Raw genomic sequence first — 25,636 nt, 5'->3', positions numbered from 1 at the left:
ATCTCTCAGATAGTTTCTTAGGCAATACGCTAACTAAATCTAGAAGTGCGCTAGCTTCCACTGACCAAAGGCCAGCTATGAAAGCCTGACCGAGCTCAAAACTAATCAGCTTTTTTACTCGAGAGCTGGCTCTATGAAGGTCGTTTTTGGTACTCACTTCGAATGTGTAGATTACAGGGACTGCAATAGACATGTTTCATGAACTTTTTAAAGGTCATTCTAAGTCATGGACCTAAAATGATCCGGTCTAACCATTTGTTTTAGGAAGAAAACCACCTAGCGTTATCCCTGACGCTTATTAAACGATAAATTAGCAGCAATTTCATAGTGTTTTGGTCACATTGACCTTTTAAAAAGTCGAATGGGGTCACTGGCCTTGAAAGAATGCTTTTGATCTTTGGCTTAGAACAGGTATCTGGGTGCACGTCGGTTGCGTCGGAAGTGCTTCGGGGCATTTCGCACAACAACCTGGAGTTTGACCTTGTTTGACCTTTTTGACCACACGGTCATGACCTAAGAGCCACAAATTTTTACATAAGTGAGTTCACACGCAGACAATTCACCCTGTGAACTTTTTGCCTCAATCTTAGTTTCTGAGATCTCAAGGGGGTGAAATTCGCTACCATGCAACGAAGGGCACCCAATTGGCCACCTAGACTCGTGTTAATGTTCGCATAAGTGGTAGGTTTGATTTCTTGCGTTAGGGAGCGGTGCGAGGACTCGGGCCTTGATGGTAGGAGTCACGGGGAAACGATGGTGAGCGTTGACAGGTTGCTTGTTGATTCATATGGGGGTGAGGTGGGACCGCCTACTGGCACCTCCTGGGTGAAATCTTGTGTAAGCCACTTGAGCCAGTTTGATTTCAATGACACCAATTTAGCATAAATGGTACAAAAAACTTGACCGCTAAGAAATATTCTAAGCTTTGGGCTTCGAGCAATGTCACTCAAGTTTCGGGTAAGTAATTTTGTGCTGTGTTATAAAGGAACCATCAACTTTCGTAAATTGTGTATTCATTCTTAACTTTACTGTTGCTTCTGAAACCAGTGAATTCCGAACATAGTAATTATATATCAACTGGTATGAACTATGTCCATTGGCATCTTCTGTTGGTGCCCGCGTCGATTATGTAACGCAAAATCGCCAGTTTTCAAAGGAAAGGTTCTTGGAGATAAGGCGGTGCGGACACTCATAGCGAGACGAGCGAGGAAAGCGATGTGGGCTGGTCGACAGCGATATGGGCTGGTCGGCAGCGATATGAAGCCGGTCGACAGCGATATGAGCTGGCTACACAGGTAGTTGCACGACACCCAGAATCTCCTACTGCGGGCGACAGTTGTCTGGTTAATGCATATAGCATTTGGTGTGTGTGTGTGTGATGTCTTCGTCCAGCGGTTCAGCTCAGCTCGGTCAGAGAGAGACGTGTAGCGACGCGGCGATCTGTACTGGACCGAGTCCAGTGGCGTCATGCCCCTGCTATCCCAGGCAGGCACGACATTACATTTGGTTCGGGTGAACAACCACTCATAAGTCAGCTTGCTAGCACACACGCACGTGTCGTGTCCAAAGGTTTTCGGTAAAGATTGGAAGGTGCTGGAGTCGCCATGATGGAAAAGGTGTCCAGGAAGTGAAGAGCAAGTGGGTGTAAGATAAGAGTGGGTACGAGATCAGACCTCGGATCCGCAGGATTTCAATAGATTCAAGCTGATTCGGGTCTTGCGTATCCCCAAATCCTGAAAATGGAGATAAGAGCCCTGGGCATTGGGATAGGAGTTCTGAAAACACCGTCGAATCCTGATACCCGTTATTTGAACACGCTACAGACGCATCGAAATATGTTCTAGGCTCAAATGGTTTAAAAATGAACTAGATTTCCACTCATATGGCCCTGCAAGTTTCGTGTCTCAAGTCCTCTAGCCCTGAAGACTTAAGAGATTGCAGTGGGGAATTTGACGCCCCATCCCCCGCTTCTCCGACGCGTGCTGCATAACGAGGCCTTTGAATACAACCGTGTTGAAGCCCACCCCTACTGAGTGGAAGATGACCAGTTGGGTCAGCCACGACAGGAATAAGCTTGTTACCATATGTCCAAGCTTTTCTCTGCAATAGTTTGATCCTCAGCTCAAAATTACTTCACAGATTACGGAAGCCTCCGGCAACTCATGGTAACCCGCGGAAATTCATATGGGATGGGTAAGAAGTTGGACTGGGAGCACATTTTAGGAAAGCCGCAGGCATCAGTATGGATCAACTGTTTTATAAAAGTTCGACTTGATGCGTAAAAAGTACTGGATATGGCTGATGTTGGCGCCTTTTTGCAAATAAGCAGCTAGATGTACACAATTTTACAATTATGAACGCCAAATGCTAAATTTCTGTGTGAACTTGGCTGGAACTGTTCCATGATTTAGAACCAGTGATGGTTAGATGCAGACAGGTGTGTAACGGGTGGGTACAACTGATTGAGAATGAGTAGTGATGGCAGACACAGACAGCGGGTGGGTACTGGGCGGGTACCATCAACTTGGAATGGGTAGCGAATGGGTGTGGGCACAGCCTCTTGGGTAGCGTGTATATTGGGTAAAGAATGTCTCGCACGTGAAGGTTTGTACTCACAACGGTTATCAGATTAGTGACAGCTCAGATATATCTGTTGCTTAAAAACTGATGTTTAGCGAAGAGTGCGACAACATGTTTACCTTGTCGTATACTTTACCATAGGCTTGTTCATTACGTATGTCATGGAGAGCTCTATAACTTGACCTACGTCTCATCAAAAACCTAAACTCGGCATCTACACAGGCTGCCGCCAATGCTATCCTTTCCCTGCTGCTACCCTAATGCTGCCCCTCCCCACTGTTAACCAGTTTATAAATGTACCATTGGAAGGAGCTTGAGCAGTCAGCCATATACCGTAGAAATCGGTTTAGCGGTAGGAATTCTACCAAATTAAGGTCTCGGACTTTGGGTGGAAATATGCGATTATGTTCAAATAAATCCTGGTCTAACTCAAATCAGAGCCAAGCTCAAAATCAAAATCTACGCATAGTAATATCCTAATCTCAAACTGCAGCAAAAGACATGACAAAGCGACCTGTTTCGTGTCAGAAACCCTCAGTGGGTGGCTTGAAACTGTTGTGAAACTTCTGCAGGTTGTATGTTATCGTTTCACCATGGTTTTTTATTTGAACATCTGGTGGCGTAATATTTTTGTATTGTACTGTCTTATTCTGGCAAATGGTTTGTGGCCGCCAATTCCTTGGAGAGTGTCCTACTATAAAAAGTACAGATACCAGCACCCAAGAGAAAGTAAGATGAATTCTAGATCATAAACCAAATGAAATTATTTCACATCGCTTCTTCGCAGCATGCGTTGCTCCATTGCCGGGTTAGTGCATGTCATTCCAGCATCTGTCTATGTATCAATTAACATATACATACATATGTATATATATATATATATATATATATATATGTGTGTGTGTGTGTGTGCGTGCGTGCGTGCGTGCGTGCGTGCGTGCGTGCGTGCGTGCGTGCGTGCGTGCGTGCGTGCGTGCGTGCGTGCGTGTGTGTGTGTGTGTGTGTGTGTGTGTGTGTGTGTGTGTGTGTGTGTGTGTGTGTGTGTGTGTGTGTGTGTGTGTCGTGTGTATGCATGTCGTGTGTGTGTGCATGTCGTGTGTGTGTGCATGTCGTGTGTGTATGCATGTCGTGTGTGTGTGCATGCCGTGTGTGTGTGCATGTCGTGTGTGTATGCATGTCGTGTGCGTATGCGTGAGTGAGTCTGGAAAGAGTGGTCTTTCGCAGTCTTACTTCATTTTGAGATATCCCCTTATATTTGTTTTTATATCTGTGTCCGAGATGGTCTCAGGATACATAAATGTCGTTCTAGTCAGGAAGCATTGAGGCGATTCTGAGATCCAGATAGAAATGACAGGTCTCGAAGACACGAGTGTCTTCGAGATGAGCAACGCCTAAGTCGGTCAACACGACGGCCCAAAGGTTCATGGAAGTTCCTTTCGTCTCACTTGGATCATTTTTGAAAGAGATTTCATGCGTCTGCCATGCGAATGATCACAATGTAAAATTGTTGCCATACATCACCCTGCTGGGGAGAGCGGCGGTGTCCTCTCACTCGCGGAATGCTTGTTTCCTGCTGGGCGGTCAAGTGATGGGCCAATGAAGGTTCTTGAAAATGACCTCAGTTATGGTATGCATCGTGTTGTTTATGTCTGTAAGCACTGAATTGATAACTAAACTCTCTGAGGTGAAAAGATGGTGCGGCTGAGCCACACCCACGTGGAGGATGGTGTGGCTACACCACGCCGCAGGCTCCACCACTGGCCGTGATGAGAGGTGGCACGGGCTCCAGCGCGCGCCGCTGGCCAGCAGGAGCTACTGTCGCGGCCCGAGCGGGCGCGGCAGCTCGGGCGCCAGGTCGGGCCCGCTGTCCGACTCACGTGGTCCCACCCGTGCTCACGCGCGTCCAGCCCCCGTACCGAGCACCAGGTCGGGCCCGCTGTCCGACTCACGTGGTCACAGCCGTGCCCACACGCGTCCACCCCGCATACCGGGCGGCCCGCCGGCGACAAGGCGCTGCCAGTTGGTCGTGGCGATGCCGCACGTTCCGGGCGAGGTGTTATCCGCGGCGCCACGTCCTGTCCTCGTGCTCAGGGCGGCGCAGGGGCGCGCACACGCGCCGGAGGCAAGCTGCAGGAGAACGCGACTGTCCTGTCTGGCAGCCACAGTCCGGAATGGAAACGAGAGATAGCTCTCTCGCAAGCTAATTAACGAGAGTACATGCGTGAGATAGATCACGTCATGGAAAGAAATTAATGAGCAAACCAGACTCAGAGCTGCCTGTCCGCTGCTCAAATCGTTGTGGACTTAGAGGTGGCGCGTGTTAACCCTCGCGAGTACCAGCCCTACCAAACGCCATCGTGCTGCCCCGACCAGGAGGGAAACCTTTACCATGCACGGCCGAACGCGGCGCTGGGTGGCACCCTAACGCCATGCGGTAGTATTCGTGTGTTGACTGAACAAAGTCCTCTCACCACAGCGTAGCCACACACGACGTGAATTTTTCCAAGTTTTCCGACGTCATATTCGCACCACACACTGGACGCCTCGATAACAGCATGCAAGATCAACCGTCGAAGCATGTCCCTCTTACACCCGTAAGCGGCAACCTGAAATCCAAAATTGGCTCATGCCGACTCCTCAGCCACGCGCTCTTCTGAGACGGCCGGTCCCCCCCCCCCCCCCCCCGTTATCACACCTTGGCACCACATCGCCATCGCGGCCGGCGGCGCGCGGGCCCGCTTCGCATCGCCTGATTTACGGTAAGTGCCGGCGCCACGCCGCGCGGATTCCGGGGCATTCGCCCGCGGGGCGGAGACCGAGTGGCGGGGTCGACACGTCGCCATCGACGAGCTCAGAATAGGCCGGCGCCGCCACCGACGCCTGCCGTCGCGGGGCGGCGAGAGCAGCGAAATCACACCACTTCCGGGTCCGGGGATTAGCTTAGTCGCAGGGTTATCAGCGGGGGAAACATGCGGGGAATGTACACGAGCATACGGGGGTTGGCGCGATGACGTTATGAGTGTCCTGCGCAAGCGACTGCAGCGAAACCATTACCGACACCGTATAACTGAGTGACAGGTTACTGAGTAATCACTACACCCAAATGTGCATAGCCATCCATGGACGCCCCTACCCTCAATGAGTGCAATGATTGATTACAAATGTCATGACATGTCCGAGCATGCCATGGCGTCATCTAACGGCAAAAAACAAAAACTACAGGTTCCGAACTTCAACACTACCCTGTTCGATCACTCAAGAAATTTCGTTCTGATGATGAGCGTGCGGTGTAGCGCAACCTCAAATCCCGTACTAGGCATGCGGCAGTACTGAGCAACGCAAGACATCAGACATCAGACAGCGAGACATCCAACTGACGGATATCCGACACACAGGAATCAGACAGACATCCGACAGGCATCAGACCGGCGTAACGTTACCTCCAGTGCTGAACCAGGTACGCAGCACCCAGAGACGCGAGCACTGGGCGGGAAGTGTAGGGATAAGAAAAATTGGTGGCAAGGGGCTCATCGAGCCCTCAACCCCTCAATTTTCTGCAAGTGTAACATTGGCACTACGGGTGTTGATTGGCAGGAATGACCAAAAATGGCTTGCGGCCGACTAAGGACATCCATTGCCTCTGGTAGCGTTTAATGTCAGGGGATAAAACTGCACAGGACTAGCAAATGGTCATGACTGTCAGTAGCCCTTGATGCCCTGTTCCCACGCATGCATTTCGTCTAACAGGGTGGGCAGAGCATCAGGGCCCCGGCCACATGCGATCACACAGCGTTAACCATCTCTGCATTCATAATGCGCAGTTACTTGCGCAAATGTACATGCGCAAATGTGCATGCGCAAATGTGCATGCTACTTGGAGTGCTGACACTGTCAAAGGAGAGCTCACAGCAAGCGGATTGGGAAGTCACATGGCGTTTTAGTGGGCGCGTAACCTCCAGTGCGTTAATCAGCCGGCAGTTTACGTTTACGTTTCGCCGGACGGTACGTCACGTTCACGTTTAGTCGGAACGTAGCCCTTCATTGCAACAATGGTAGGCAGTTACTTGTATGCGCATCTTCTCTATTCCCACATGTATGACGGGGGAATAACCTGAGCCCGCAACGGAAGTGTCCGAAAAGAACTTCCGTCCAGCATGCGGCACGACACCAATTCCCCAGTCACCGGTGGGCTTACGCAGATGTCAGTTGCCGAGACTCCTCAGGCCCCCATGGCTCCACGGTAATGATATATCGGCTCGGGGCTCACGGCCTCCCGGGTGTGGGTACGGGAATAAGTGCATTGGGCTGCATATGGTGCGTCGCCGTGCTGGAAGCCGTCACCCCCATCAACCCACTCCTCCCGATCCTGAGCAGCGGAGATGAAGGTAAGCGTTTTCTGCTCTTTGCTTAAGGACTACTACAACGGAACCGACCCAGGACAACGGTATTTACGAGACACGGTTTTATTTCATTTTCTGGAAGATGGGGTCGGAACGGATTTCGCCTCACACATAGTGCGCTTGTTCTGAGCTCCTGGCTGACGCCAGCCACTAGTCAGATCAAACTCAACCTCGCGTGGTGCAGGATCGAGCACGAACATCTACCTGAAAACGCCACTTCAAAAAAAATGTAATCCTGGATTATACGACGGCAAAAGTAGATAACAAAACATCACAGCATGAATGACGCGCGGTCGTTCCGCCGGGAGCTGGAGCGCCGGCGCGTGCGCGGGACGATGCCAAGGAACGCTGGACTAGGCGTGACGCCGGACGGAACGCTGCCAGCCGCGTCTACAGCCGCTGGTTCACCTCCGGGATGATCTGCGTCAGCATGTCCCACTGCTCCAGGTTCATGCAGAGTCCTGCCAGTCAGAGACGCTGGGTCGGCGACGGTGTGACGTGAAGACATTAGCACTCCTGATCAGCCACGAAGGAAGAGCACACTCCAAAACACGCACAAATAAAACGGCAGTACGGCAAAGCATGACACTGAAAGCCTCAAAGGTGATGCCGGGCATGAAAAAATGCATTGTTTTTTCATATTAGGTTGCTTAAAAAGAAGCAAGTGACAGACTCATTCACATGGTAGGCTCTATCAACTACTGACCCTTCTTTCCCGGCTTCTGTTCGCCCTTGTCGTCTGTCCAATACTCCCGAATGTCCACGAACGTTTTGCTCTTGAACTTGCGAATCTTGACAAAGCGCTGGGTGCCTATCTTCCACGTGGGCTCGCCGTTGACAACCTCGCATGAGTCTTTCGTTTCCGAGGGACGTGACTTCTTGACCGGCTTCACCTGAGGAAATAAAATGAGTTACAAGTGACCCCTATGGGATATTGAGCCGAAACGAGCGCGTGGGCCACTGAAACACCAAAGTTATTTGATATTTGTAAGAGCAAGTGGTAACCATCAGCTCGCTGATGCCAAAAAGTGGGGTTTATGTGGACAGTACACAAAACCGTGTCACTAGAAAGCATTTGTGAGAACCTAATTCATACAATCCACCCTTAACCATCTCATCCCGGTAGTTCCAATGTACATATAATTTTATTCCCTGCTGGTTGAAACGACAACAGTTAACTCGCAAACAACATTCAGCAAGCAAATATGCAGCAATAGCAACAACAGCAGCAGACTATTACATGAATAATTATGAAATGGTGATACTATTGAATCATATAACAGCTGGCCAACAGTGCTATCTTAGAGGTATAGTGCGATCAGTTCTACTGCTTTATGTGAATGCTATGTGACTCCTGACATCCATGCACTGTGACCTCTCCTCTGATAGTGTCAGTGCTGTGCCAGGAGGGGGAGTATCAGGCTGTCACCTCTGTGCCATGGGCCTTTTGTGCCATGGGCCTCTGTGCTATGGGCACTGCAGCTTTTTTGTGAGCTTTCCAAACATATGTCATGCCTCGGCGATTTCGTCGCTGATCAGAGCTTTGAGCCATGCTGATATTGCCCATACCAACAAAAAAAAATCAATCTGGCCAGTCCCTGACCTTGCACTGATCTAAACACCATAACCTGAGTGTTTGAGAGAGCTGTTCTACTGGTAGTCCTGCCAGCTGATCATCTTTGTCATCACTAATTTAAGTAGTGTCTCAGATTCCCCAATACATCAATCACTGGCAAAGACAATTAAAAACAAATATAGAGGGGTGAATGGAATGCAATGGTTTCCATGGGAGTCAAGTATCTATGACAGCAGCTGCATTGCAAGTGTATACAAACCTTAATTGCTTTGAAACTTTCATAGCCTATCAGATCTCCCCCTATACAAATTTTTGACTGAATTGTTTTTGTTTCAAAAATTTCCATTTTCTGTTGTGGAGAAAAACAATACTGGAAAAGCAATCTTATATTACACATCCAGATGGTAAGGTGAGGCCATTCATGCCTTGACAGAAATGCCTATGAAGTAACAGCAGATACAAAATAAGTTGTTTTGGCATGTTAAGCAACATAGCCTTATCATCCCACAAAAGATAACTGCATGCATTGAGTTGGCTGCCTCCCTGTAACCCACTACTATTTAGCATGCAAAAGGCACATGAATAAAAGGTCAGCCAACCATGGCTATAAAAAGTGAGCACTCCTGAACTATCACTTAAACATGGTACTGGGTATATACAGGAAAAGGTGATGAATGTTGAGCTTCAAAGGTTGGATGAAAAGCAGCTTAAGCCCTAGCTAGCAAAAACTGACACCACGATAGCATTAACTGATTTTGATATGGTCTGATCTTATCCACTACTGAACTGTAGAACAGGCTTATGTAGAGAAATGCATAAAAAAATGGAGTGAATTCTGCATTAGACCATGCAGCTATTGTTAAACATGCTAAAGCTGGCTTGTCAGAGAAGCATGCCCTGAAAGAAGGCTTGGTGAAACCTGCTTCCAGCTCTCATTCAGCCACACTACTGCCAGAGACATTAAATTTTCCAGAGTATGATGCCTGGCCTGGTTAATCTGTCTCTAGCTGATTGCGGATCCAGTATATGAAACTGAATGGCCATTGGCCACATTGTATGGTGTTTTGTTAGTTATGGGGTGTAACAGGCATTTCAACCTCACCAGGCTGTAACCCAAATCCTTCAATTTGGTTTATTTGTTGTTTATTGGATCTGAGGCTTTCTTGCATGTTGTAGCAAATGAGGTTTGCTGAATTGTTTTCATTTCAACACTATAAACAGCAGGTGGGTGTGACAGGTTATTTCTCCCAAGTTCCAAAAAGTCTTCAGTATTGGATACAGCCATAAACTAAGATAATTTGGCCTCCAAACACCAAAGTCAATCAGTAGATATGTGTCAGTATTTCATGGTGCATTCAAAGCCTTAAGCAGCATATTAGAATATTTAGTGTTGAAGGCACACATTTTGCTCCCAGCAAATATCTGCCAGTCTTGACTATCTAGCCCAACCTTGAGGCCAGACATGGATAGGTGTCAACCCAGCATATCCATAGTACTTTGTAATAATGTTACTCCATCCTCATTCCAATTTTTGTACCAAATTCTACTATGTCACAGCCAGCAATGTAGCCACAATGTTTACTCTTGTTGCTTGGCAAATGTATGAATTTGATGTCAAATCAAGTAATCTTCTAAGCATTCTAGGAAATACAACTTCTATTTATTTCTTACTTCTGAGTATTCAAGATAATGAAAGAAAAGACAAAGTAGATCAACATGGAGCACTGCAAATTTGGTTGGGACATATGGGAAGCCAGTTCCATTTATCAAAAGATAGGAGGAGAACCAAGAATATGGAGATTTCATTCAAAGAGCTGTGAACTATTGGAATGGGCCCTCAAATCAAGTTGTAAGAAGTCCCCCTCCAGCAAAATTACAAAACTGTTTGGACAAGTCTTATCAATCTTGAGATCTCATTTATAGCTAAAGTCATGCAAGTCAGGTGGTAAGATTAGTTCTGAAGACGTGCGGGGAGCCTGAGGTGAGCCAACCTTATGGCCTCTTGTGACTCTTTGTTGGCCAGATGTCCATATCTTCATGTTTGATATCTTAATTTGAACCATTTCAGGGACAATTTCATACTTTGCCACTCCAAACCACAATTATGGCAACAACACATCACCATTACTTATTAGTTTTTTAGGGGGTCTCGACTTTGATGGTCATTCTGTGCCCATGCCATCATTTCAGTCTGCTAGTAAACCAGTATGCATGGCAAGCATATCCGGGGTAACACGGACCCATTTTCTGAGTTTGAGATCATACATCTTTTCAGGGGAATATGGCTCACTACACAGCAGACTTACAAAGCCATGTGTTGGAACAGAGAAAACTTACATTATCACTACCGGAATCAGAGCTGTCTGAGTCCGATACCGTCCTCTTTGATTTTGCGCTGGCTTTCGGCATGTTGAAAGCTTGTCTTGTCACGGAGTCACGCACTAACCAATTCAAAGCTCCAGGGAATGGTATTGGCCAGGCAAGCAGCGTTTCGTGAAATAAGTAGGACTCCGGACTCCCGCAGCTACTCCAGGTATGCCGCTCTTCTTTCCTGAGACTGGCACCGTCCCGCCACCCCGGCGTTTGCTCTGGCGCTCTTCGTCGCACGCGATTCAGCTTCGGTGGTAAACACGTGCAAGATAGGCGAAACGTATTTACTGCCATAGTTTGCTCATAGGTATGATTTATACAAATACCTGACCGATGAGAATTTATTTAGTGCTGATGGAATAACCCTGACTCTTTCACTACTTCTGAGAATGTGCGTTGCGTTAGATTGAGCCATTCCAAAAATAGCGAGGTATTGGGGGTTGAATGGCCGTAGGATTGATTGGGCTAAATCCAGCGTCACGGGTCAGACCAGCACAGCTTGGTGGCCAAGCATGAATTACGTTACGCATATTTGTTATCTTACGCGAGGGAATTTTCCATTAAATGTCATCGTTCGCTGTTCCTTAATTTTATCGCTTTACTCTTAGGCTGCATTCCCCGTACCTCCCACCATTGCGTTACGCGGGGATTTTCCAGTTTATCGGTGTTTCCTTCAACTCGGCTTTTGCCGTCCGCGTAACTAGGAGTGCTGGCTCCTTATTTTTTCAGCAATATTGTCATGCTCACCCGACGGATTTTTCTCAAACACCAAACGGCAATCACGAGATTCCTAAAGCCCCGCTTACATAAAAGTAACAAGTGCTGCGACTGACTCAATTTAGATGAAGTTCCCGTGTAGTTTTTGAAGCTACGCATTCGCATAACGACATTGTGTAATGCATAATGTTATGAACACTTTTCAGAGATGGTGGCTGTACCCGCCAATAATCAGCCCTCACAGAAAAGTTCCCTGGAAGTGATACGTATGCCGGCAATAAGCACATTTGCTTAGATTAATCATGCATGTCGCTGTTGATGACGTCCGTTGGCTAGATGGTCCACTGCATTGATTTGCAGGTAATTACCATCGAGTCAATTCCCTGTCATAAAACGACTGCCAGGGGTGACTACAAACAGTGATGAAAGCATTCGCGCACCGACATCGCGTGGTCTTTTACGAAACAGATGCTTTCGTCCTAACATGACCAGCAAAGCGTCACTTTACCTGGGTTTCCGCAGCTAGCACTCATACATTCACACTGACTCCTGCATGCTTGTCACCGGTCATATTTAAGGGAGGCCTGAAGTGTGGTCACTACACACTGTCTGCAGCTTATGTGTAGTGACCAGACCCCTACGAGCGCAACCGTGCAGCCATACACCACCCTTTCCTCGGAATTTGTCCTCAGTAAATAGTAGCCACCTGGTGCAAGGTTCACTACGGGATCATAATACAGCCCCCAACTTCACTCGTCACAGAATAATGCCGGCATCTCTCACCGGCTCTAAATATTTTGGTGCCGGAATCACACATCGGCACGCCGGGATCCGTCATCGGCTCGTAATATTTTGTCACAGGAATCACACCTCGGCGCGCCGGAATCCCCCATCGGCTCGTACGTGCGAACCTCGGCATCTGGAATCGCTGTGATGATTCTGACAAAGCTATCATCAGTCAGCGAATTCACTGCCGCTGCTCAGGGTCAGTTACTCATGGACATCTCATCAAACCCCTTTCTCTGGTCATGGGTGTGGATTGCTGAAAATGATTGGAGAGGCCAGAGACCTGGAAGTTGCCATAAGGAGGCAGGTACGAAAAATTTCTCGGATATAGTCCACTTATGTTTTGGTTTCTGGCAATCAGTCATAAGCATATATGTATATGTATATATATATATATATATATATATGTGTGTGTGTGTGTGTGTGTCTGTATATATATATATATATGTATATATATATATATATATATATATATATATATATATATAATCACCCTACCACATCTTTTTGTAAGTTCATGTGCGTAGCCACCGCGGTCACATATGGAAAGCTGGCAGGTTTAATCAGCTTGGTAAAAACGTATTTTTCTGAAGCTAATGTGGTGCAACTGCACCTCCCTCTTGCAAACCAAAAAGCAAAATATGTGTACACTTTACCATTCTGTGCCTCTGTAGTTATTTAGTTAACAAATTTATGCATTCAGAAGAAAAGTGTCCGCAGTATTTCTAGCGTTGCATTCCGTTTACATGAAGCTTCTTGACATTTCTACATTGCCATCGATAAACCATGTGTATTTTAGTTAATGTAAAACAAAACATAAGCACTCTTCCACGCATCACGTAAGAAAGAGGCTTTCAACCTTTCTCCAAAATGCTTAGGCACATGGCCTGAGGTTATTTGAAGTAGGCGCATGCTCTAGATGACATCTTCCCCGCTCACTTCATCAAACACGCATTGGCAGCCAGCTGTAATCCAGGGAGGTTCTGTTCCAAGCTGTTGTGCCACTGAAGGGAGCGCGACTCTTACCCGTTTCAGTTCGAATGTGTGGCAAATGAAACGAGCATAATGTTAATGCCACGCGCAGGGCAGGTCGATTGTAAAAGTGTTGCCAGTGGAGCTGGTTCCTCAGTGACCATGCTCGTCTGGGAAGGCTTAACCTTTGTTCAGAGCCGAGAAGTGGAAGAATTACGTAACATAGCCTTGACTACGCGACCTCTCAAGCTTTAGGACAAACATTCTGATGACTGACGTTGCAATCTCCGCAGGCCGCGCTGGGTCGGTCTCCTCGTGAACGTTAGGCGGTGGTCGGCAAGCGGATAAAAATGGCAACGTTTTTGCAAGAGGCACCTCTGAAGGCTATAGGATATCGATTTGCATGTGTAGAACGTCGTCAGGAGCATGCTTTACCTGCGCAATTTATATATCTATGATAGAAACGGATTAGCATTCACAGCACTGCGATCCGTTGTCAGAATTTGGTGCTGAAACTAGATAAGTAAACACAGAATTTCTTTTTGCTGGTTTTTTATCTGTACAGGGGACATCTTTGAAATGTTACATGTGAACCTTTTCCCCAGTCTAATTTTGAGCCGTACGAATTCATTTTAAAAGACCTTCGGAGGCATTATTTTACGGCGGCTGTTCTTCGGTGCGTCAGGTGCTCGCCGCTCGGTGTTGGCCCGCTAGCCCCGCTCAGTTTGATGGAAACTGCAACCTCGGCCATCGGTGTTCTTGCTTGTAAGATTACGAGTACGCAGGCTCAAGGTTTTAAGTCATTTGTTAGACTTGTTGCGTCGGAGCGAGGATGGACGCGGAGGTGCAATTTTCCAAAATGGGTTGGGGAAGGCTGAGCCAAGGAAGTTGACCTAACCTGCTCTCAAATCCTGATTACTTTCTGGATTTTGGTCACTTCTTTTTGCGTCATTGGTAACAAAATTGAACTAAAAACGCTATTTGGTCGGTTTCAAAATTGCTTTGATAGTGAGGAACTACTTCCCTTTTGAAACCGGTGTGACAGTGATAACGATAACAAATGAAGATAACGATACAGATCGTAATGCGTTTAGGACCTGTACCGTACCCGCTGTGACCGCACTAGCTGCATTTCATTGGCCCAGTGTTTCCTTTTTAGCTCATGTGCATTTGGGTCGGGGTTCAGAAGATCATTGAAATGGATTAAGGAGAATGTCCCACATTTATATGGGGTTTTTAGAAGAAAAATACATTTTGAAGATTATTCGGTGCAGTTCACAGTCTTGTCCTTCACAAGACCTAAAATCCTCGAGTTTCTCAGCGTCGTTCAGGCATGTATGACGCTATAGTAACGACATTCAAATCCTGCCACCCCACGGACCATGCGGTGTTCAAGGCCAATAAGGGTATATCGTTGAGCCATTCAGATCTGGCGTCTGTGAGCACGATTTCCAACTCCAGTGGACGCCAACTGGTTCCCACTCCATATTGAGCAAGCTGTGCAAGTTCCAATTACGAATCACGTTTCACGCTACGTGATATAAGAAGTTGGACATGGTTGTTAGTTATTACGGAAATGAGGCTTATGATCGAACAACTTAAGAATGGCGCCATAACTGAGTTTATGAATGTAAGCAAACTTCTTAAACTCACAGAAAATGTGCAAAAACACCAAGAGCAACGGCCAAAACACGAGCACAGAACGGAATTCGACTCGGCGCCGCGATCTTATTTCGGCGGGTCGAAATACTATATGTGCGTGCTAAGGTGGCAATCTCGCACGGCTAGTTTGGCAGCACCTCAATGTCATACAAACGCTCCATTGACGCAAAGCATATCCCTTATCGACGCATGTGGCCAATAATTGGCACACAGACTCCAGTTTCGCATGAGGGGCCTCTGCCTGAAATAGGGTAGAGAACTGCGATGAAACCCCAGACTGACTGAAACACGGACCTGATCTTCTTTTGTCTCATTATGGACTCCCATCATCAATGAGCACATCCACTCCCATTGCCAGAGGTTCCCGTCCAACGCAATAGGCCCTCTAGCACTCTGGGTCCAATCTCTGTCCCTGTTCCGCAAATGTCACCCCGGCCGACTCGGAGCCCCCACCGACAAGGAACCTTCCGTGGCCCCTAACCGAAGCAGGGGCCTCATTGTCTCAGGAATCCCGGCCAATGCAAATCGCGAGTCCCAGCTTCCTTTTTGTTTGGGAAATGGGCCTCCAGGGCTTAGACCGACACAGAGCCAACGGCGTTGGTGTTCTCTGACCAAAATAGAGGTCCTCGTCGTCTAAGGGTGACCCCAAGCGGTGTAAGACACTCTGACTGGCATTTCAGGGCCCGGTCCTGTAGATCGGGTCCCTTAATGTGGCCTACAGCGAGCCCCTCGTACCTTCCAGTCAGACATTTGATCGAAAGCCCTTCTGCGGGCCCCTCGAACACCGTCCCAGGCCGATTCCGGGCTCCTTCCCATACAGGACCCTTGTCATGCACTGTGATCCCCAAATCGATACAGGGGCCCTTCATTGTCTCAGTGGCCCCGACTGATGTAAATCGTGGCCTTGTCAATGCTTGGGAAATTGGTCCTGAATCCTAGACCTAGCGCCGGATTAATCTGGTTGCGAATCCGTCACGTGTCGCGGTCGTTAAGCCTCGGCCGCAGGGGTGTAGTTTCGCAAAATAGGCCGGTGGAGGCTGAGCAGCGTAGCCTAGTTTTAACTACACTAAAAATACCCATCTTCCGATTTGACCCACCTTTCTTTCAGCGTAATGTAGTCTGATTTCCATCCAACTGAGTTGGAAACTACAGCACTGTACTTATACATTTTCTTCGCTCTGCCTCGGCGAAAGATGGTATCGGGCAACATTATCACTTCGCTTGGCGTCGATCGCAGAAACCACGCTTCGGTAATCGACGCAAGTCGATGTTATCTGGCTTCAGATGTTTTTGGACGTGTATGGCTGTGGGAGTGAAGGCGTAAGCTGACGTGCGCAACTATTAAAAGCTGCCGTAAGGTGGGCTGCAGACTGCAACGCACCACTCGCGTCAGGCATGTTCGACACGGCTAATGCTGTTTTGCTGGTGTCTGTCGGACGACTGCGGCTATCGGTTTAGGCGGCTGGTGTCGATGGTCAAGTTTTCATAACTGTTCCATCAAATATCCGCGTCGAATTGGAGGCTGGTACTTATCAAGTGCTTTTCTCGACCGTTGCCGGCTAAAATTTGTTTCACATTTCTGGGTGACAACTTTTGGCCGGTTTGTTTTCATTTTCCGATGAGACATCGTATCGTATCGTGGCAAAATAACGCAACTTGCTGCAGTCTGCCAATGTTTAGCGTCATGAAATAATGTCTAAGCATTCCGAGAGTTGAATTAACAATATCAGAGCCAACGAAACATATTCACCGTTTAATTAGAAACATGCATCATGCAAGAAAAAACAGAAAATACCTAAGTGAACACGGTACGAACACGGGACTTCTACGATATGACTAGCTCAGTCACCTGCATTCAACTGAGCGTGACATCGTGGTTTTCATTTTCTGTCCCTTCACCCGTGAAGTAATTGGTAGAAACCTTCTTTAGGCCTGATATAATTTGTATTTCCCATTTGTACTGCCCTGCTTGTACTTTGGCTCTAGAAGGTTGCGGGGTCAAACTCGCTGCTGGGGGGGGGGGCAAATCGGACATGGGGGGGGGCAGCGCCCCACCCAAAATAATACAAATTGATGCCCGTGCTCTGGCTGCATGTCAATCCACTAACAGAAAAGTCAACCAACTTTTGGGCAGCTGAAAAAGTGAGTCTCACGTTCTCCGAGTCGCCAATCCATCAACGGTACCATACATGTGCTACTGCTGCTCTCACTAGCGGCTACCGACGTGCAAAAAATGCGTTCCACCTCATCTGTGCGTCGCGGGAAGATCGAGGGAACAGCCAACTCCCTGATTTCTGTAAGGAGTAGGACCACGGCTAAACAACTGCCTATGTGCCGCGTATGACTTTCTCCATCGCCCCCCCCCCCCCCCCCCCCCCCCCCCCCAGAGGAGCAATAACGCAAAGCATCTGTGACACATTTCGCCCGTAGTGGCAAAAATCCTTTCATTAAACTCGTGCAAAATTCACTGTCGCCCCAAGCTGTGCGCGGTACATGGGCTATGCAAGTTAATCAATTTGACGCACAAATATGGACATGACCACGAAGCGTCCACTCTCATGGAACGAAATTCAGGCTGCGCATTATTCATTAATCTGCCGTTTTCCTAATGTTTTGTTTTGTTTTGTTCACTGAAGCGCATAGGAAAATAACGGACAGAGGTCGGCGCATCAGATAACAACAAACATTAGCCACAAAGGCGTATATTAGACATGCTAATTAGTGTGATACGAAAAAACATAATACAAGCATGAAAAAGAGTACGATATACAACAGAACAGAACTTATGTGCAAACACGTAATCTGGAAAGGACTTACAGAACGCATATTCTTGACTGTCTAAAAAGAGAAAAAAATGGCCGGGGATCTCAGAATCACCGAAGCGTCGCCGATTCCCCCGCCGGGCTTACGTGGCAGAGAGGTGGAGGCGCCGAGTGTCCAGCCGTCGACGCGCCAGGCCCATAGGGCTCCCCACACCGTACCCGTCTCGCTGTCTGAATGCTCCCATGTACTGGTTGAACGTGTCCCCGTGCTCCGACGAGGCTGGTGTTTTTAAAGGGCTGTCTCATATTGATCGTCCTGGCGCGCATATCCGGAGCGAGCACTGCACATTGAAAAAACAGCATGTGGCCCGCGTTAGACAGATACACAGCGCGCCACAGTTATTGTTGAACTCCCATCGACTGGTAACGTGCTGATCACGCTGAGCGAAGAATGTCATCTCCCCGTGGTCGTGCCGTGGAACTAGGCACAACGCTCCTCAAAGGTGGCGTCCACCCGGCGCCTACTTGGCTAGAGGTGCAAGAAACGCCAGGCGTTGTGATGAGAGGAGCAGTGGCGTAGCAGAGGGGAGGCTTTCAGGGTCATGTCCTTGGAGGTGGCGGAGGATCTCCGGGGTCTAAGACCCCAGCGCTTCTTGACAGTGTAAAGGGGGTGTTCCAGTAACAGTAACAAATTGTTCCGTCGAAGTGTTCAGTGTCATCAGGCTCTCGGTGTCAGGGGAGTGACCCATGTATCATGCATCCCACTGAGGGCCGCCAGATCAACCATGGGTATCACGCCATGTGTCAACAGAATAATCAAAATATGATGTAATTTGTTATAATTAATTAACTTAAAAACGCCCTAAGAAATCGCTGCAAAATTTTCAGCACCTACCAATTAATGAGCTCTGCGCCTTGTGTCAAAATAACAACGATGAGACCATGATAGATCAAGCGTAAGTGACGTCAGAGTGACGTCATGTTTCTTTATTTGTTCATACCAGCACATAGCCGAAGACAGATTGACACACGAGACGAACAAAAGAACATACCTTCATCTGTAAACAGGAAATGTGAGCCAATTTGTCCATCATTCAAATGCCTTGTCCTCATGTTGCTTCAGTGATGCGCATCGAAAAACCGGCATGTCAAATAACAAAATATATTGATAAAAAATACAGTTAGCGTTATTTGCTTTCAAGGACAAAAATTTGGGAAAAAAAATGAAAGAGCATGCCCTAGGCACGACTATGAATGAAGCTTGTATTAGGTTTCAAGCAAAAATATACAAAGATGACTGAGTTATGGCTTGAAATGCATCGCAGCGTATGTTGCCCGTGTCCAGATGCCGGGCCCTTGGCGGCGGGCGGCGGTGCTCGGGTCTGCCGCAGCGGCGCGGTGACGGGGCGGCGGAAGCCCTTTAGCAGTTTGCCATGCAAACCAACGCCCATGTGACTAGTGACGTGGTTGAAGGGTGTCAGGTTGCGTTTTCGGCAGTACTGAACCGTCGAAAACAGCGCAAAAATCTATCGATCTGCTTGCTTGCAACCGATGTCATTCATTTGACCCTGACCTTGCACAGTTTATGAACAAGTAACCGCTCTTGTTCACGTGTCTGATACTTAAAACTCTGGCTAAGCCCTTCCACTTCTCGTTCAGATGGTTCAAATATGGCGCGAATGAATGAACGAAAATTGACATACATGCCAAGGTTTCAGCTCTCAATTGCATGACAAGTGACCTTGGCTCTAGGCTTGGTGCGACGCGTGTAACATTGGTCTTTCCAAGTAGCATGTTTGATCAGGATGCAATGATTTCACACAATGAGATACGCTTATAAATGGAATGCGTTGTGGGAGTGGTCGGATAATCCAAAGTAACATTTTTAGAGTTTGGCCTTGTCCTGTGATCTTAATACACACTTAATACACCTTAGGTTTGTTGTATGGTTTGAGACCGTACGCTGCGGCACTACCCACTGCTATTTGAATTGTTGATTTCGGCCTAGCCGTTCTTGAGGTAAGCAGGTGAGAGGTAATTTGCTCCCTTCGGCCCATGGTGTACCGCTGAGGAGTCCGGTCAATGTCGGGTTAAGGGCCCTTATAGCTGCTTAGAGACCTGTGACCCTTCAACTCCCCTGCTGGACACTAATGGGACCTCGAAACTACTCGGGGACTCTGGCCGCTCAGGGGTCGTATCTGCCGCTCAGGGACCTGCAATGGCGCAGGCAGAGGATGATCAGGGGGATCATGTGCCCGCTCCCCCGCCTTGAGGCCCTTTGGGCCAGACGATCAAGGACCCGATTTGGGTTTACGAGGGGCCTGAAGGGCTCGTTGAATGTCTTATTAGGGGTCCCGGCCTTGTGGCCCGGGTCCTCCGATGTCTGTCAAGGGCCCTTTGCGCCGATCACGAGCTTCCAGGGTCGATCAGGGCCTCTACGTCGATCAACACTACCAGTACCAAACAGTCGGCTCTGTGTTGGTCGTTGGTCTGGGCCTGAAGACCCATTTCCAAGCACGGGCAAGCCCGGCCTGTAATTGGCAGTGGTTGGGCACCTGAAACGATGAGGGCACTGTGTTGGAGGGAGCCAGAGTGCTTATCAGTTGATTCTGTGTTGGCAAGCGGTCGCGAGCCGGGTAGGGACAAGGGGGCTCGAGGAGACCTGAAGAGGGGTCTGAAGGACCGCTCGGGACCGACGATTAGGGGCCCGATTTGAGAACTACTGGGCCGGACTTTCGAATGCCAGCCAGACGGCCCTTTGCGCCGATCGGGGTCCCCCTGTGTCGATGAGAGTCTCTGTGACGGTCAAGTACTAACAGTGCCGAACAGTCAGCTCCGTGTCGGTCTGAGCCTAAGGGCCCATTTCCAACGCAGGGACAAGGTCGGGGCCTGCGATTTACATTGGTCAGACCCCTGCCTCAATGGGGGCGTCATTGGTCGGCTAGGTGCCAGAATGCCCACAGTGCCGGGTCCTCAGATGCCAGACGAAGGGCTCTTTGTGCGGAGCGGGGGTCCTCTCAGTCGATGAGGGCCTCTATATCGGTCAGGCACTAGCAGTACCGAGCAGTGGCCTCCGTATCAGTCTGAGCCTTGTGGGCCCATTTCGCGAGAATGGACAAGGCAGGTGCCCGATACTGCATTGGCCGGAGCCCCTGAAACAATGAGGGGTGCCTGCGTCGGTCAGGGTCTACAGTGCCTAACGGGGGTTTCTGTGTCTGCAAGGAGATCGAGTCGGCTAGAAGAACATTTGCTGAACAGGGACACGGACCGAATCAGAGGACCCCCGGCATTGGTCGGGTCCTCGGATAGTGAAATGAAAGGCTGTTTCAGTCAGGGGCCATTATTGAATGGGCCGTTCCCGCCATTCCAGCCAGGGGTCCGTTAAACCGAACTGAAGTCGCTGAATTATTAGACCATATGTGGCGATGAGGGATTTTTTTAGGCAATGAGTGCCCCTGCGTTGATCCGGACCTAACCGGTTGGGTCGGCCTAACCCACCAACAAAGCAACTTAAGTAATGTTTAGTGGCTTTGAAATTGCTTTCCTGTTGAGGAATGACTTCCCATGTCAAGCTAACATGGGCTGCCTTTTTGTAAAAGCCTTGATGTGGGGAGTAGAGAATAGAATGGGGAGTAATCTGCAGAAAAACTTGCTAGCAAATCCTTGTAAGGGATCTACCATTGTCGATGTTTGTGTTGTATAATCATTACAGCCACGATTATGCGACAAACACACTTGTCACCGTTTGGGAAAACATGCGTTTACTTTTATCTGGGCCACCCTCCACTTTTAAAAGTTGCCGCATATTGCATTCAATTGCTCTTTACCCCAACACTGGTAATATTATTTGAAAACGGCCCAGCAAACATTTGCAGACTGGCTTAACATATGGAGGAGTTAGCGTCACGGAAACACTAGGTACCTGCAGAATACTTTTTAGTACAATATTAACGTGATCTAATGGTGATGTGAGTAGGTACCCTCCGCCTAAAATACCAATAATTAATGCAACTGTTCTACATTTGTTTGGCACAGCATTCTCTCTTTGCTCATGTGAGAGAGCTCAGAGAAGCATCGGAGGATCAAGTTAGCATTGGGGAGCTCAGGCCCCGCGAAAGCATATAAAGCGATGTCTCTGCGTGCGGTCATCTAACGCCTCGTTCCTTCAGTTTGTTGACTTCAAAACACCACAGAAGGCCCCATTGCCAGGGGCCCAGAGGGGCCCCAGAGGGTCTCATTCAGTGGCCCTCTGGACGCCCAGTGGACGAAGTAAACGTTGAGGGTTCTCTTTCCAGTGTCTTTCGTATCGTCCAGGGGTCTGTCCAGCCACGAGGTCCACTAAGGAGCCCTTCGACAACTGATATACCTCTGGCTGCTCAGGAGCCTACTGGACGCACAAGGCATGGCTAGAGATCTCGTAGAGGACCCCCGGGACCCCCAGGCTTCCGAAAACCTTGTAGGCTTTTTCCTGAATCTGGGGTTCCGATGAGTCCAAACCAGGGTCCGAGGAAATCAAAGCGATGGTTCGGTGGGTCCAGGCTGTCCCATAGACGTGCTCTTTTCGGAGAGTCATCGGGGCATGGACGCATAGTGTCAAACGTTAAGATAGATCGCAGATACAGGGTCGGTTTCAGGAACCGGTATGGGGAAGAACAGCCAATGGCACTGGACGATCATGTCAAGATATTGATCTTCTCGGAATTATGCGCACTTTCTTGCCACAGCTGCAACATGATTATGGCCATTGTAATATAGCGAGAGCAGCATGGTAGGGGAGAGTGGTATGATTATCATGACACTTTGGCCCGCCAATGTAAGTATGTGATGCACGCCTTTTGTTATCTACCCATATGGAAGGCTTTGAGCTCGTGCAAGACAATACTCACATAACCAATTGATATATGTGATGCCAAAGGCGGGTTCAGGCACTGTCACAGGCGGCACAAAGACTCAATCGTTTGTTAACACTATAACGAAGGAAAACATGCAGGTATGTGAGCCGAGAGGAAGGAAAAGAAGCATTTTGCCCAGAGACGCCTTCAGGGATGGGAGATGGTCACGCCCCGGGATATCACTGCACTTTCAGCCCAGACACCTTCGTCTCGCAAAAGAAACCTGTCGGAAACGAACTCCGCCGAGCTATTCGCCTCTCACTGTCTTCGCTGCAAGCGCGCGGCATGGGTCACACCACATGCAGCATCAACCAAATCATGCAGACTTATCACAAACGGCGGCTACCATTCGAAACTGATCTTCAGCACAGTCCGGCAGGTCAGGAGACAACAAGTTCAGGGACAGAGCACTCGGGGAGGAAATGCTCCCGAATTGCATGCCCATGGGCAGAGAGAGTCCTCTGGAGCACAGCTTCCAAGTGAACACAGCGCAAGGACCAAAATAAAGCAAGCTTAACATTACCTCCCGCCGCTTGCAGACGATGAACTGCGCACGAGGGAAGAGCGTTTGGCGAGGAGGTCTGCCGAGTAAAAGAGCATGGACAAGCCAGGTGTCCTTGAACGGCGTATCGTTCACACCTCTGTCGGGGCCCAGTCTGCTCCGAGAAGCGAGATGTTTGCATGCTGCACTCCCTGCTCGTCCGGCTTCCGTAAAACATACGCGACGAACGGCGCAGTTATCAAGTTAGATGCACTCTGTGCACTGTCACCGGAGAGAGTGCTATACGATCTGTGAGATGATGATTGTTGGATCACCGCTGCATCGCCTTGGAGGAGAATATAACTCTGTTGGGCTTCACTTTCACTTTCACCACAGCTTTGATATCCTGGAGTGGCAGTTATGAAGAAAGTTTGTTTTTTAGGGTCATGGGGATATTGAACGATTGATTATTAGCTTAAAGGACTTACTGTTTACTGAGGGACCAAACCCCTCGTGAACGAAACCGTAACCGGCTGGTCTCTTTTGAGCCAGCGCGCAGGCTGGCATCGGTATAATATGAGGCTCACAAATGCTCTGTGATTTCATGTGTTGCGTGCATAAGCATGAGTGTGTTATCGTTCAATGGAGTATGGCTATTTCAGTAAATGCAGCTACTGAACAATGGTAATGTAATGTGTTTTTCGCTCCTGCTTTATGGTGCGTTTGACGTATTTAGTTATTTGCCAGTCATGCTACAAACGATTGAGGTCTGAAATAAAGCGGCATTCCCTTGGCAAATTATGTGTGTCTTGTTCTTTCATGTGTCGTAAATCTGCGTGTTTGGTGTGTAAATAAGAAGGGTGTTAACCCTATTCTGCGGCCCTAAAAACAGAAGCGTAACTTAAGAATGGGTTTTCCGAAAGTAGCTTAGGGTGCCATAGGCCCCCTTTTCCTGCATCATCAAGGGTCTAGTGACAAACTCCGGACATTATAGGAGCCCGGGCTCTTCCGCACCCCACCAACCAATGTGCAGCGACAATCTGCTTCAAAACGATCGCACATTCCATTGGTATACATGATTGCCGTGAATCGGCACAGCGCATACGATTCTGGCCTCACCGATTTGCACCCACCTCAAAGCCATTCTGAATACGTTTCCACTGTCTTTACACATGAGGCACGCGTTGATGTTCAGTTCAGGTGGTGGAACGGCGACCTGCACGTTCTCGCCATGATCATTTCAGATGTTGATTATCTTCAACATAAGCCGGCCCCTAATTATTTGACGGCCGAGGGATACATGTCTCCCAAAACAGAAAGGTCTGGTGTTATATTAGTATCTCTCGTATTTTCTTCCGCAAGCCGGCGCCTGAAAAGACGAACGATATGAAATGTGGATACGAGCGTCAAACCCATTGCCGGGTAGCGCCATCTCACCTACGGCGCCAGGTGTCTGGTAGCGCCATCTTTACACGTCCGGAACGGTGCTACCGCGAGTTGAAATGCTGCCCAAAAGGGGACCGCCACGTGACTCCTCCAAAGACGCCTTTAGCTCTGCATCATGGCTTGTCTTAAATATATGTCCGGCCTTGCTGTGTCAGTTTGGTTTACAAGGAACATATTGCTCCAAGTCGGCACAAAACTTCGCCTGCAAAAAAATAAAACTTCCAGCAGATAATCGGGTGTGGTCGTGAGCGCCAGGGCTGCACCCTGCCCTCAGCCAATAGCGCTCAGGCTGCTGCAGAACGGCGACATCCCACCATCTGTTCTAACAGTCTTATGACATCGATTTCTATTCCTGTGCTTGTGATATGCTGAGCAAACTGTCCTAGTGAGATCCACCCCACCACTGTGCTGAAATATATGTGCGTATGTACGATGAGGTACAACATAGTCAGATGGAGGAGTAACAAGGTTAGAGTGTGTTACAAAACGAAGGCGTGTTGTTCTGCAGACTGACAATATCTTTTTTCTTCACATAAATGTGCGTTACAACTTATGTATTCTGATTTATATCTAACTGTAGCTCTGAGTCAGGGTCGACTACAGAGCCAGTCAAAATTTGTCTAGTTGAACGTAGAGTTGGCTTTTGGTGGATGAGAAGACGCTCAATGCCTCCTCGACCCTTTAAAGACGGATTTTGTCGCATCTGCTCATGTGGATGGCGTTCAATTTGTCAAGAGACCGATGGAACCTAACATCCCGAGGCTACAAAATCCGGAGAAGATATGCAACAATGACTTTAAGTTGTCTGCTAAGCACAACTGAATCCATACGGCACGATATGACTCATATAACTTGCTGTTGTTCAGTTGCGTTCAATGAAATCAAATAAAAGCATATTCTCCAGGTCGCGGACTTTACAGTGGATCGTAACAGCGAAGGCGGTAGCTTGCACACGAATTCTAAATCGTAGCAACTCACGGCATCGCATGGCG

At 48.4% G+C, this 25,636-nt stretch overlaps 1 protein-coding gene across 1 annotated transcript; it reads right to left on the bottom strand.

The window, feature by feature from the left end:
* Nucleotides 1-7,027: 7,027 nt before the first annotated feature.
* LOC119101116 (activated RNA polymerase II transcriptional coactivator p15-like) lies at nt 7,028-11,143 on the bottom strand. Its single transcript, XM_037224388.1, has 3 exons — nt 10,894-11,143; nt 7,687-7,873; nt 7,028-7,441 (listed from the first exon to the last, which is right to left on the bottom strand). The coding sequence occupies exons 1-3, from the start codon at nt 10,963-10,965 to the stop codon at nt 7,371-7,373; spliced, it is 330 nt and encodes a 109-aa protein (XP_037080283.1). The 5' UTR covers nt 10,966-11,143; the 3' UTR covers nt 7,028-7,370.
* Between the last annotated feature and the right edge of the window lie 14,493 nt (nt 11,144-25,636).

Source organism: Pollicipes pollicipes, unplaced genomic scaffold (assembly GCF_011947565.3).
Source record: "Pollicipes pollicipes isolate AB1234 unplaced genomic scaffold, Ppol_2.1 Scaffold_4881;HRSCAF=5763_pilon_pilon_pilon, whole genome shotgun sequence".
In the NCBI taxonomy this organism is placed as follows: Eukaryota; Metazoa; Arthropoda; class Thecostraca; order Pollicipedomorpha; family Pollicipedidae; genus Pollicipes; species Pollicipes pollicipes.
This window is presented reverse-complemented; position numbering and strand designations above follow the sequence as displayed.

Excerpts from the sequence above, each read along its gene's own strand:
- LOC119101116 (XM_037224388.1), bottom strand. The coding sequence starts at position 10,965 with ATGCCGAAAGCCAGCGCAAAATCAAAGAGGACGGTATCGGACTCAGAC. Across the intron at positions 7,874-10,893 it reads CTGATTCCGGTAGTGATAAT|GTGAAGCCGGTCAAGAAGTC; the intron begins GTAAGTTTTCTC and ends TTATTTCCTCAG. Across the intron at positions 7,442-7,686 it reads ACAGAAGCCGGGAAAGAAGG|GACTCTGCATGAACCTGGAG; the intron begins GTCAGTAGTTGA and ends TCTGACTGGCAG.